Raw genomic sequence first — 12,377 nt, 5'->3', positions numbered from 1 at the left:
CTCCCAGCTCCCAGTTTCCTTTATTAAATGGGTGCACCCGTGTACCAGTTTCAACACACCGTTCTGCCTGCTTTGGACTTAACTTATTTAGTCTGGCAGCAGTTTGTCCTTCACAAATACACGCAGCTGGGTTGACTTTTATTTCTGGCTCCTACTTAAACCTCTCTCTTCTCTTTCTTTTGGCTCCAGCAGGCTAATTTTAGATGAAGGCTTCAAGGGGGCAGTTCAAAAGTCAAAAAAATTCTTATGCTGCATTACAGTGACACCTTGTGTTCACAGTCGTGGCAGTTATGAAGTTGCTGCTGAAAAACTTAGGACTTAAAGGGCTTAAAGATTCACTTGAAGGAAAATTGTTTGTTGTCTTGTCAGTACTTATCACTGAGAATGTGTTTGCATCTTTGCCCTCAACAGCTATTGTTCTACTGTCAATCACAAGTCATCCCCAAGACCAGGTAAGGTGATCTGTGCATTGGGCAAAGGCAAAGAACAGGTAATTCTACCTAGGCTACTTAAAGATGTAAGAATGCATAACAAGATGGGAAACAGATATACACATCTGTTTTATGGTTGAAAGAATGTATTTGCACCCCCAGTGAATAATAATAAAAAATAATAGAAATACCCAACAATGAACTGAATTACATGAATATTAGTGGGATTCCCTGCCACTTAAATATGGGTTAAAATGTAAAGGAAGAGACTGTACACTGATTCATTTTAATCTCTTTATTTATAGTTTTGTTGGTTTGTTGTTTGGTGTGGCGGAAACTCTGCGCTTCAACGTGCACCATTTCCTGACGGGCGCTTGCAACTGATATCTTCGCATTACCGAGCTCATCATGAGCACGTGAAAGCAGCATCAGACACCGCCGAAGCACATCCACGTCCTCCCCTGGATTTTCACGCGTTCCGTTGCCATGGCGCTGACTTTGTTTCTTTCCGCCGGCTCACGTCAAGTGGACGGTTGTGCTTTAGAGAAAAGTAAAACCTCGTGCAGAAACACGGAATAACCAGACAAGCTGTGTATCTGAACACCAAACAGCAAGGAGTATTAACGTTTTCCATGTAAACGGAGCTTGTGCCAAACAAGGAAACCAAGGGTGACTAGCCAACCTCTTTGAGCATGCAGCAGGTGGGTATAATGGTGACTGGCTTATCAGTCTGCAGTGCCTTTAAATTTACTTCTGCCTGTTTCATTTACAGTGTTTAGAACCTCAGCCAAGTTAAAATGACTTTACTTTATATAAACCTAAGTAAGACCGTCCAGCAAAATATCAGCACGGGAACAGGACAGAGAACTTAGTACTAGTAGCTAATTACGAGTAGCTAGCTGTCTGTTGACGGCTTAGGCAAAATGAAAATACACTTGCCAGTTCATTAGGTACACTTGTGGAAATGAATCTATTCTACTATAACAGCCCTGCACTAAATCATAGCTTCATGCAAGTTTTTGTTTCTGTTTAAAATCTCAGAGAGGTCCCTAGATTCAACTGTGTTTTCATTTGTAGTGCCACTGAATTGTACTGTGTTGAATTGAATTGTACCGCCACATGTTTCTGTTATTTTGACAACCCCATATTAGTCAGTGGGCTAGTGTGTAAGTCAATCCAGTTTAACAGCACTACAAACTACATCCTCAAAAATGATCATCCAGAACAGTCATGAAGTTAAGATTTAGTGTTGTTATAGTCAAATGTCTTGTTTTTAACTAGTGTACCTAATGTTTTGGCAAGTGAGAGTATTAAAGAGATTTTAAGAAGTGGCATTGGATATTTAAAATGTGTTGTAGTGCTCCTAAGAGATGACAACCCCGCTATGTGGTCTCTGAGTTTAATGGTCATTTGTATAATGTACTCTAACTAAAGGTTATGTCACACTACATGTACAGACTAGTGTTGAGTCACAGATTTTAAGATGGATTTTCAAGTTTGATCTAATACAATATCTGACTTTAAAAAAAGCTGCGCTTGCTTCTATCTTTGGTGATTTCTGTCTGCTTGCTTGTCAAGAAGCGATAACTCCTCTGTCTTGTTTTCCATCAGCCTCCCAGTGAACGCGCAGTGAGCAGCAGAATAGCAGAGAGCCGCCTGGCGGTCCTTCAGGTATACCGCCTGATACAGTGCATCCACCAAAAGGACAAGGTGCAAGCAGAGGAGTTGGTGAAACTTGGGTATGAAGATCTCATCAATCTCACGGAGCCTCAGGATGGCAAGGGGGCGCTCCACGCGGCAGTTTTGGCCAACAATCTCGGTGATGGGCCTCTTCCTTGCTTTCATACAGTGTACAGTCTTTTTAAGTGAACAAGGTGCTCAGTTATCCAGCTGTGTGGCAATCCTTTGAAAATCCATTCACATTTGGTGGATGTATACTTTTAAAAAAAAAATCTCCACAGACAAATGCAAATTCTGTAAATAATTAACAAGCCCATTTGATTTGTTTACATGACCCTACTTTACATGAATGCTGTCTTGACCTAATAATGGCCAGAAACACATTATTTTATATTAGCTTACAGACTTATACAGACTGATGGGCATGACATTATGACCGCCTTCTTAATATTGTGTAGGTCTCCCTTGTGCCTCTAAAACAGTTGTGACTCATCCGAGAATGGACATGGGCCTTCTGAGGGTGTCCTGTGGTGTCTGGCAACAGAATGTTGTTAGTGCGGGGCTTTGGGTCCTATGGGCCAAGGGGAGGTCTGGTCTATGTGGGTGGAACATGTCGAATCAACATCCACACGAATGCCAGGTTCAAAGGTTTCCCAGCAGAACATTGTATTGTCACAAGATGATCAATGTTATTTAATTCTCCTGTCAGTGGTTTTAATGTTGTGGCTGATCAGTTTATCTCAACATGATAACAAAATGAAGGCATATTCCAGAGTTAGCAGATCATCTAAAACATTGTCATTCAGTACTGTTGAGAAATGATGTGTGTGCATAAGCATGAGACTAAGAAGAGGTATTAACTAAATAATAGGGATTGCAGGCTTAGATTCTCAGTCAGGCCATGGTGTGTCTATGTATTTAAAACAAAACAACTGGACTTGCTTGAGTTTGTCAAGTTTGTCGAGTTTGTCTCATCTAAAGGGTATCTTCAGTTTTATGCAGATAGGTGGCGGCCCATTTGACCTTGTGGGTTTTTCAGGGGTTGTGTTAACCATAATCTACAATTCTTGAAATTGTTTGTGTGATTAAAATCTCTATTTATGCTATATAACCCAAACTAAACCTGAAAGTAATCTATAAGTCTTGTCAGTCTCCTGATTGTGTCTTTACTCTCCTTGTCTCCTCACAGATTTTGTGAGCTTCCTTCTCTCCCAGGGTGCACATCCTGATATTCAGGACAGGAAAGGCCGCACCCCGACTATGTTAGCTGCTGAGCTGGGCAACGATGCCATTGTAGCTCTGCTGGCTGAGAACCAAGCTAACCTGAGGCTCCTGGATGCTGAGGGCAGAGGTGAGCGGTCGAAGGCATTGCCACTTGCCATACACTGTAAAATGTGCAGATGGTGTTTTAGGCATAGAAACTGAAGCCTGGAAAATATTTATTGTGGCTTCACAATAAAACGATATACGGTAACAGTCACAGACATAACAGATTGTGTGAAACAGCAATAAAAATACACCGGGCAAGAGAGGGTTGGATTACTTACACCTATATGCAAAAATGTAGAGCTTGCATTGGCTATTGGAAGCTGAGGACTGTGTGGCTGAAACTCCAGGGGAAAATTTATATTGAGCTTCGACCAGTTTCATTTCTACTTTGCCCAAAATCAAGAATGATCTTTTATATCAAATTGCTTTTTACAGCTTCTCAGTTTTGATGATTTCTTTGTCACTTTTAATTTACCTTTTCCTTTACACTTGGCTGTGGAAATGTGTTTGGCTAAATTATTAATTGAATGAAGGAAAATATAATTTATAGATCAGCTGATAATATTAATAATGTTTTGTAATTCTCTGTAACTCTTTGAATCTATAATAATCTCTAAACTACCAGACAATAGCTGAAAGACAAGTGTCCTTGTTTCAACTATATTTTATCAGTCAATTACTGCTTTCATTTACAAATAAAACTCATGCATGATGCAGAGGAATGTACCCAGACAGCATAAGTTCAGTCGTTTTTTTGGCTTTAAGTGTGAAAGCCTTGCTCCGCCTAGAGTTTGCACATTTGAGCGTGAAGTGTCAATTTCCCAATAGAGATGTTTTCTATCTCAAGTTTGGCTACCTGAATGCCTTTCCTTGTCTTACAAACATGAAAATGCATGGTGCTCCTGTTTAGGTATTGATGAGGAGGCAGTATCACAGGCAACTAAAATCAGAGAGTCTGAAGTTCCTCTACAGGACCTTTTCAAACCAGCTGTGATAATCACCCCAGCTACAGCAAGGCCGGCAATTACTGTAATTGACACTCTGGAGAGTTACTGAGGGAGGGAAAGAGAGAGAGAGAAGGCAGAACAGCATGTGTGTGTTCTTGTATGCTTGAATACAGTGCATGCTTTTGTATAATTTATCCCCTTTGCCTGTATGCGTGTGTGCATGACCAGACATATGTGTGTGTGTGGGTGTGTTCCTATTCCAGCCCCATGAACACTTAAATCTAATTACAGATCAACACTTAATGGCGATCCTCTCTTGTGAAGCATGCTGCGTAACCTGATATCACCCTGCTCTCCCTAAGGACTTTTTCAGCCTGGTCTCAGTACTCACAGCCAGGCCTTTTCCTCAGTAGCCTCAGTTTCAGCAGTCACACACTTTTCTGTGTTGTCTATAGTGTTGAACTAAAGGTTAGAAGAGCGGGCTCGTGACACCAGTTTGATTTGTACATGGGAAAAATCAAGTACAAAATCTGATTCTCCCTTCTTACATGTGAATTTTAAGTGGTCCTCCACTCCACAACAGTATGCAGGTCAGGTGATATATGAGGTTGTTGTATATGAGTTGTCTTTGGTCTTTTGCCTTTGATCATCAAATTTTAATCAGTTCACCCTTGAGTCCAAGAGGATATTCGTGGCAAATGTGCAGGAATTAACTCAAGAGGTGAATGAGGAATAGTCAAGGCTGTCATTCATGATAGGATATAATAACCACCCAGCTGAACGCGTACCCCTGGCCAGAATTCTTTGATTTGCTTTTTTTGAACAACACAAAAGCTAAATGTCACTCATGATTTGTCCCTTTTGTGACAATTACCCTGTGTCTCTCTTTTCATGTTTTTCTTTACTACCCATACCATTCTCTGTTATGTGACTCAGGTATTCTGTTTTACTGCATCTACCCCACCAAGCGCCACAGCCACTGCCTACAGGTTGCGCTTAAGTTCCAGGCAGACGTCAATAACGTGTCCGCGCAGGGAATTCACGTCTTCCAGCAGATGTGTGAAAAAGCCCAAAACTGCACCCCCTTGTGTCTCCTCATGCTAGCTGCTGGGGCAGATCCAAATGCAACAAACAAGGTAAAAAAGAAAATATGATGGCAGGAACAAAGCTGAGGAGTTATGTAAACTGTATGTCTGAACTGATAGCATGATGTGACATTATAATACTTGCAGTTCAGACATTCTTCATGCTGTTCATTCTAAGACCATACTAGGACTGACTCATTTCCTTTCTCCTTTCTTCTCTTCTCTTCTCTTTTGCAGACAACAGGTATTACAGCATTAATGGAGGCAGCCAAAGCAGGGTCCCTGCAGCTTGTTAGAGCCATTCTCAGGAAGGGAGGAAATCCCAATGCCTTGGACCGAAAGTACTTCTCAGCAGTACACTATGCTGCCATGGGAGGCTTTTTTGAGGTGTCGTAACTGCTCCGTAATACAACATTACTTTTATTTACAGTATATTGACAATAGATAGATAAATGCTATATGAAAAGCCATAAAAGTGAAAAAAATGGTTTGCATAATCACTTTAATTTTGTGCCAAGATTTTCTTCTAAATTCTGAATGCGGTCCTCTGTGGTGCAGGTGATTCAGGTGCTGTCTGCACACTCAGCAGACATGGGTGCGATCAACCTTGATAACTGCACACCCTTACACTATGCAGCTGCTACAGGCGATGCCAACTGCTGCAGGTTCCTGACACAGAGAGGTACTGTGAGAGAGAGCACTACCAGACATTGTGATCTCAATGCAGCAAATTTCAGCTTTTTTTAGTTGATGACACTAAGATATGTAGGAATGTGATTACTTCTCCTAATCCCTTAAGGACTACTGTGACAGGGTCAAGACTGGCCCTTTACTATTTGTATACTGTAAGCTTATATGTCTGCTGTGATACACACAGAGTCAGGAAATTAAATGAAACAGAAGAATATGCAAACACAGTCCCAAATCGCATTAGATAATTTGATAATTCTACCACTTGTTTATATTTGTCATAAGTTTGTGCTCTATGTTTAGGGTGTAACCCTAAACTGAAGAACCAGGATGGTTTGCTGCCACGTCAGATTGCCAAAGACTCCGGTCACGACGCAGCAGCCAAGGTGCTGAGGAAAGCAGAGAAGCAGGAGGGAAAAGGAAACAAATCCAGCAGTGTCGAATTAACGTCAGATCTGTGGGCCCTGACCCTCCACGACTGGTCTCACGAGTATGAGACTGAGTTACGACAAGCCTTTGGGGACGAGTCAGACAAAGTGACTGCAGAGATGTTTATTTCGGTGTTAGAGGAACTAAATGCTCCAGTTGAACTAGAACAGCTCCAAACGGTCATCTCAGCCCATGACAAGGGAAAAGACGGGTGTGTCAACATTAACGATTTCATCAAAGGTGTCAGTTACATCAAGAAGCTATTCCTCCTCTCCTCCTATGCGCCTAAAAAGAAAAAGGGTGAAAAGGGAGGGAAAGGAGGTAAGAAGAAGGCTAAATTTTTACCTCCCTTGACCATTTGTACCCTCCCACCAGAGCGCATGCCCCGCCGTCCTGACGGTGGCCCACCGCTCTTTATGATTGAGACGTACCACAATGGCTCAGACATGCGCCGCTTTGACCGCGACCACCTACCAGAACATCCTATAATTAATGACTCGCAATGGTACATCGAGAAGCCGGACAGGGTCTACATCAATATCAACAACTGTGTGAAAAGTGGAGATCTGGAGTCTCTGGACCTCGCTTTTAGCAATGGGGTTCCTGTGGATGTTCAGGATCAGTTTTACAAGACTCCACTGATGGTGGCCTGCTCCAGTGGCAACTATGAGGTGGCTCAGTACCTCCTGAACAAGGGGTGAGAATACATTTGTTGTTTCCAAGTTTAAGCACTGTTTCCAGTTGTTCCTTATGATTTTTGGTCAGAAGACCAATATGTGAGTGTTGACTGCTAAAATGATTTCACCTACGTGCTACTATCCCAGATCACCACATCAGTCCTGAAAGAGAAAGAATATATTTCCAGGCAAATATACTGTTCTGAAACGATACACTGGGACAAACCACGATAACAACTCTTCTTGACAGGGCCAATGTTAATATGTGTGACCAGTTCTTCTGGACCCCCCTCCACCTCGCAGCTCATGCTGGGGATGTGGAGCTTCTTCGACTTCTGGTGGAGGCTGGGGCCAAAGTAGATGCCCAGGCTCTCAGCAGAAGTACGGCCCTAATGAGAGCCATCGAGAGCTCTCAACCTTCCTGCGTTGACTTCCTCATCAAGGCTGGTGCCAGTGTGAATGCAGAGAACAAGAAAGGTTTGACTGTATCTGAAACTGTTCAAAGTTCTTTTGAACTTATGTCCACTATAGCAGTAACAAATTCACATGCGTCTCACTCCTGTATCTCTTACCACCCCTCTACAGTCCTGTTCGGTCTCATAAAAGCTGTAACATAAGAACAAGGGCCAATGGATGTTGTTTTAAGGGCACATCATTAATTCATAATAAGTATTTAAATTGTAGTTATATTTTATTGGAGCCAAATTCACCAGCAACAACATGCAGTTACTGTAACAAGTACTCCCAGTTTTTGTTGGCACACGCTGTTTTTTTTCTGCTGTTCCTTATTGATTCTCTTTTATTTCCTTGCAGGACAAAACTGCCTTGATATCGCCAGAGCATTTGCACATGACAAAGTAATTGACTTGGTCAAAGATAAGATGGACTCTCTGCCTAAACCAAAGGACGGAGGGAAAGGAAAGGGGGGCAAAGCTGAAAAGCCTAAAGCTAAACAGAAGGTAGTCAAGTAACACCATTAAATACTTTTACCAGCCTTATTACATGTTTTGTCTTCAAACCTTTACTGTTTCTCTTGTTTATGCATGCTAAATCTTAAATTAAAATATCACTTTGTTGTTTAATACTTTCATGGCTGCCACTTCATTACTTTTCTTTCTCTGAGGCCGTAGCCGTTTCCACTACCAGTCCAGTCTTATATAGAAGGATGATGGTAAAGTAAAACTATACTACACGCACTGGTCTTCACCTTCATGGTCTCCTTATAGCATGTGGGAAACCCAAGCCTGTAAAGAGATCTGATTGGACCTTGTAAGCAAATTACACCTGATGAGTCGTGTTACAACCAGTCCTCTCTGGTGTTTCAGTTAGTATTTACTGTAACCAGGCTGAAGTTAGAGAAAATATACTAATTTTGTAAAAAAGGCTCTTAAAATAGCAGGTAGTTCTCCTGCATAGATGAATAATTCAGTGCAGCTGTAAGCAGCACTTCCAGGGGGCAAGTAAACTAATTACAAGCTGGTACCATAAAGAGCTGACTAACCACTGAGCATTTTTTATCCTAACTGAGGAAAGCACAGGAGTAATACGGCTCATTTCCTGTTTTCTGCTCCTGGAAAATGTCACAGTCAGTTGTCTGCAATATATGACAATATTTCCTGACAGAGCAGCAGGTTTACATTTACTGCTGTAAGAAATACAAGAGAAGCCTATTTAACCTCCATCCGATGAGACTTAAGAGCTGATCAGTCAGTACAAATAATACATGCACCCTCAAAAGGTCCAAACTATATGCTATTTATTGCATTGTAATGCATACTCATGGCTCCAAGCCTGTAAATAGAACAGAAACTCATTGAATTTACAGCACTGCTTTTTTAGGTAGCCATCATAATCACTATATTACTGTAGCAGTTTGACCTAAACAGTGTTTTTATTTCCACATTCATGAGTTTGAGTTATTATTACCTACTTCGCTTTCAAAATTCTAATGATAAAGCTTTGTTTTTGTAATTAACAATGACCATCTATATATCCATATGTCCAAGACATATATACAAGTGACAATGCAGACAGTGTTGCACTTTCTCTCCTTCTTTAACTGATCTAAAATGTTCAGTGGTCTGCCATACAAATAGAAAGCCACCAGACATTTGTTGACCGGTCGTCACTGCCTGCCTTTGAAGTGGATAAAGCAGGGAATGGCTTAAACAGGGTACCAGTGGAATAGATGCTTGAAGCCAAGCCTAGATAATACACAGCTACAGAAAGGGATCTTCAGTTGCAGTCCAACCTGGCACCACCTACAAGGAAGACAGTCACAGCAGCAGCAGGTTAATGAGGATGTAAACGTCTGGATGTGCAATATCTACAGGCAAGAAAAGTAATATTCACTTCCACAGGTGCAGTTTTTTATGTCATGTTTTATGTTGTGAGTTTACATGAGTTTGGTCGCCATTCTGTGTGTTTACGCACTATAGAGAGAAAACAAGAAAACTGAGAAAGATCTTAGTTTTAATCCTCACTCACTGACAAACCTTTATTTTGGTGACCTATATTTATGCCTTATCCTTGGTATCTATGACTGCTTTCATACATTTGATTGTCTTTGCTTTGCTTTGTCCAATGTATTTGGATAACATATGGATAATGTGTTTCCTACAGGGAGCTGCTGCAGAGGGTGCCTTGCATGCAGACACATCAGCTGCAACTGCAGGGAAGACTCCTCCGGCGATGGATTCAAAGAGCGTCATCCTCCAAAACACCAGTATCACTACGGGGAAAACGAACGATGTGGATATCACGTTTGTGCCAAAAACGGTAGGCCTCGTCGCCATCTACTGTGGGCTGCCTCAGGGTAGCATGTGCTTGCAAAAGATTTACTTATGTCTGAACATGATACTAAATATGCACTCACTGGCCAGTTCATTAGGTATACCAGTTCAACTGCTCATTCATGCAATTTGTAATCAGCCAGTCACATGGCAGCAAGTCAGGATGGCCTGCTGAAGTTCAAACCATGTATCAGAATGGCTTTGAATGTGGAATGGTTGTTGGTTGTTGGGATTTTCATGCTCAAACATCTCTAGAGATTACAGAGAATTGTCTGAAAAAGACAAATCTGCAGATCTGCAAATGTGGTATGGACCAAACTCTCAATAGAAGTTTTCCAGCACCCTATTGAATCAATGCCATGAAGAATTAAGGTACTTCTGAAGACAAATGTGAGCCCAACCTGGTACTAGCAAGGTATAAACAATGAACTGGCCAGTAAGTGTATAATACCCCAGAGGATATAATGTACCAACTGTCTGCTGCCACAGTCACAGCAGGTGCAAAGTTTCAGATGGAAAGAAATTCTAGCTCACCACTTCAGTGATCCCACTCACTAACTGGGTATGCAGTCCTCACCCTGACTTGTCTTTCTGGGTCAGGTTTGGGGAAAGCCGCCCACCACCAACCAGCTGATGTCAAAGATAGAGGGACGGAGGCATCACTTGTCGCTCGAGATGGACTTCGATGACTTCATGATGCCTTTCAGCCACAGCATCCAGAGCGAGATGCTGGAGTAGAAGGTCAGACAGAGAGAGACACAGACATTTTGGAATCACAGTCTGTTACCTGAGCTGGCCACCTGTAAACAATTATGGATATCTGATGTCCTTTGGATTCACCTCCTTTCAGTACCTCATCTTGATATTGCCATTAAGTATGAGAGCGTCCATGCAAGGTTGCGTGTATAATTTCATAAAGCTAAGTTACAGAGGGAAAAGTCTGCTTTTATTAGTAATCAAACAACAAAGCCATACAAATGTGAATAATCAATTACACATTTTTCAGTACTGTATAAGCACAGTGGGGCAGGGACTATTTGTGTGTGTCTTAAAACTATGAAAGAAAGCATAACCTCCAACCAATGAATATTTGTTGAGTGGAACATAGCCTGGGTATAAAGATTTTGTACATAAATACATAATTCATGGTTTCTTTACTGCTTTCAGTCTGGGTCATAGCACATTTTTCTATTGAGATTCACATGTACTTGAAAGTATGATAACTCGGAGAGCTGGGGTGAAACTGCAGTCTTTGTAGGTACAGTGATACATGAAGAGTCTGGGAGAAATGGCAGCTTTATTTCTTTCTTTTCTTTATCTTTCTTTTCTTTCTTTTCTCTGTCTTTCTCTTTTGATATGCACAATACCCATACACAGATCAATACGCACTTGCAAGTGTTGTCACCCAAAGGAAACATGCTGACTCATCGAATTTATTAAGATTCACACATTCACACCAAACATATACTCTGTCAGTTAGCTTGTGACTGTCCTCATGCCTCCTTCCTTCTGTGTTGTTTTGTCTGACTGCCGGCTGTCCTCTATGTTGCTGGACTGGACTGTAAAACATCAAACTGCTGGCAGCGAATGTTCTGTGTACCAGGTGCAGTATGTCATATTTCTACCACAGCGTGGCGCTGTTTGACAAACTTAGACATGCAAGGGTTTGGTTATTTATTAAGCTGGAGAACAGAAAACTTGAAGGGGGCTCTCGTGTTCCCAGCACAGAAAGACATCAAAATGGCAGCCATGTATGTTTACTGAACTCATAATCTATCAGATAGCTTCTCAAGGATCTGCACTTTGTATTTTAATGAGAAAATCATTTCATATAAAAAAAATGCTCAAGTGTTTGCTTTCAGTCTCCTTGTTTTATCTTTGTTGTTGACATTATTGACTGTGGAGCTGAACAGTGTTTTGGACATATTTCATTTGCTGATGTGCATATCAGAAATCTCCTCTGAAAACAGACCTTGCTTTCTGTGTTAAAATCTCAAAATGATGCACACTCCCATCACACCACCATTACTAGATAAAATTAGATTGCAGTGTCTTCAAGGTCCATGGGGACGCAGTTATATAATCAAATATACTGGCAGAGAGGGGTGGGGGTGGGGGAGCCGCTTTGAGGTCCACAATACAGGGCCAGGATTGTTTAAATATACATAGTCTCAATACCATTGATGACATGGATGTGAAGAGGAAGAGGCAATGGATGAGGACGCTTAGAGAGAGGCAGGTTAGGAGAGAGCAATGTAAGCAGAGAAAAAAGACACATATGTAGTGATACACTGAAAGAGAAATGGAGACGGTGAACAGGGGTGAAAAACAGTCATTCATAATGAGAGATGAAGGGAAGGAGAGGACTGAGAGTGAA

General features: G+C 41.5%; 1 protein-coding gene across 1 annotated transcript; it reads left to right on the top strand.

Annotated features, from left to right (window-relative positions):
• Window positions 1-2,030: 2,030 nt before the first annotated feature.
• Window positions 2,031-12,009, top strand: ankef1a (ankyrin repeat and EF-hand domain containing 1a; the record flags this gene model as incomplete). Its single annotated transcript, XM_084560992.1, has 10 exons — window positions 2,031-2,250; window positions 3,301-3,462; window positions 5,264-5,463; window positions 5,650-5,799; window positions 5,971-6,094; window positions 6,406-7,228; window positions 7,459-7,685; window positions 8,022-8,167; window positions 9,831-9,986; window positions 10,601-12,009. Coding segments are annotated over 10 exons (2,346 nt in total), but the record flags the coding sequence as incomplete, so codon positions are not given.
• Window positions 12,010-12,377: the final 368 nt, after the last annotated feature.

This window comes from Chelon labrosus (genome assembly GCF_963514085.1).
Source record: "Chelon labrosus genome assembly, chromosome: 14".
Taxonomy (NCBI): Eukaryota; Metazoa; Chordata; class Actinopteri; order Mugiliformes; family Mugilidae; genus Chelon; species Chelon labrosus.
This window is presented reverse-complemented; position numbering and strand designations above follow the sequence as displayed.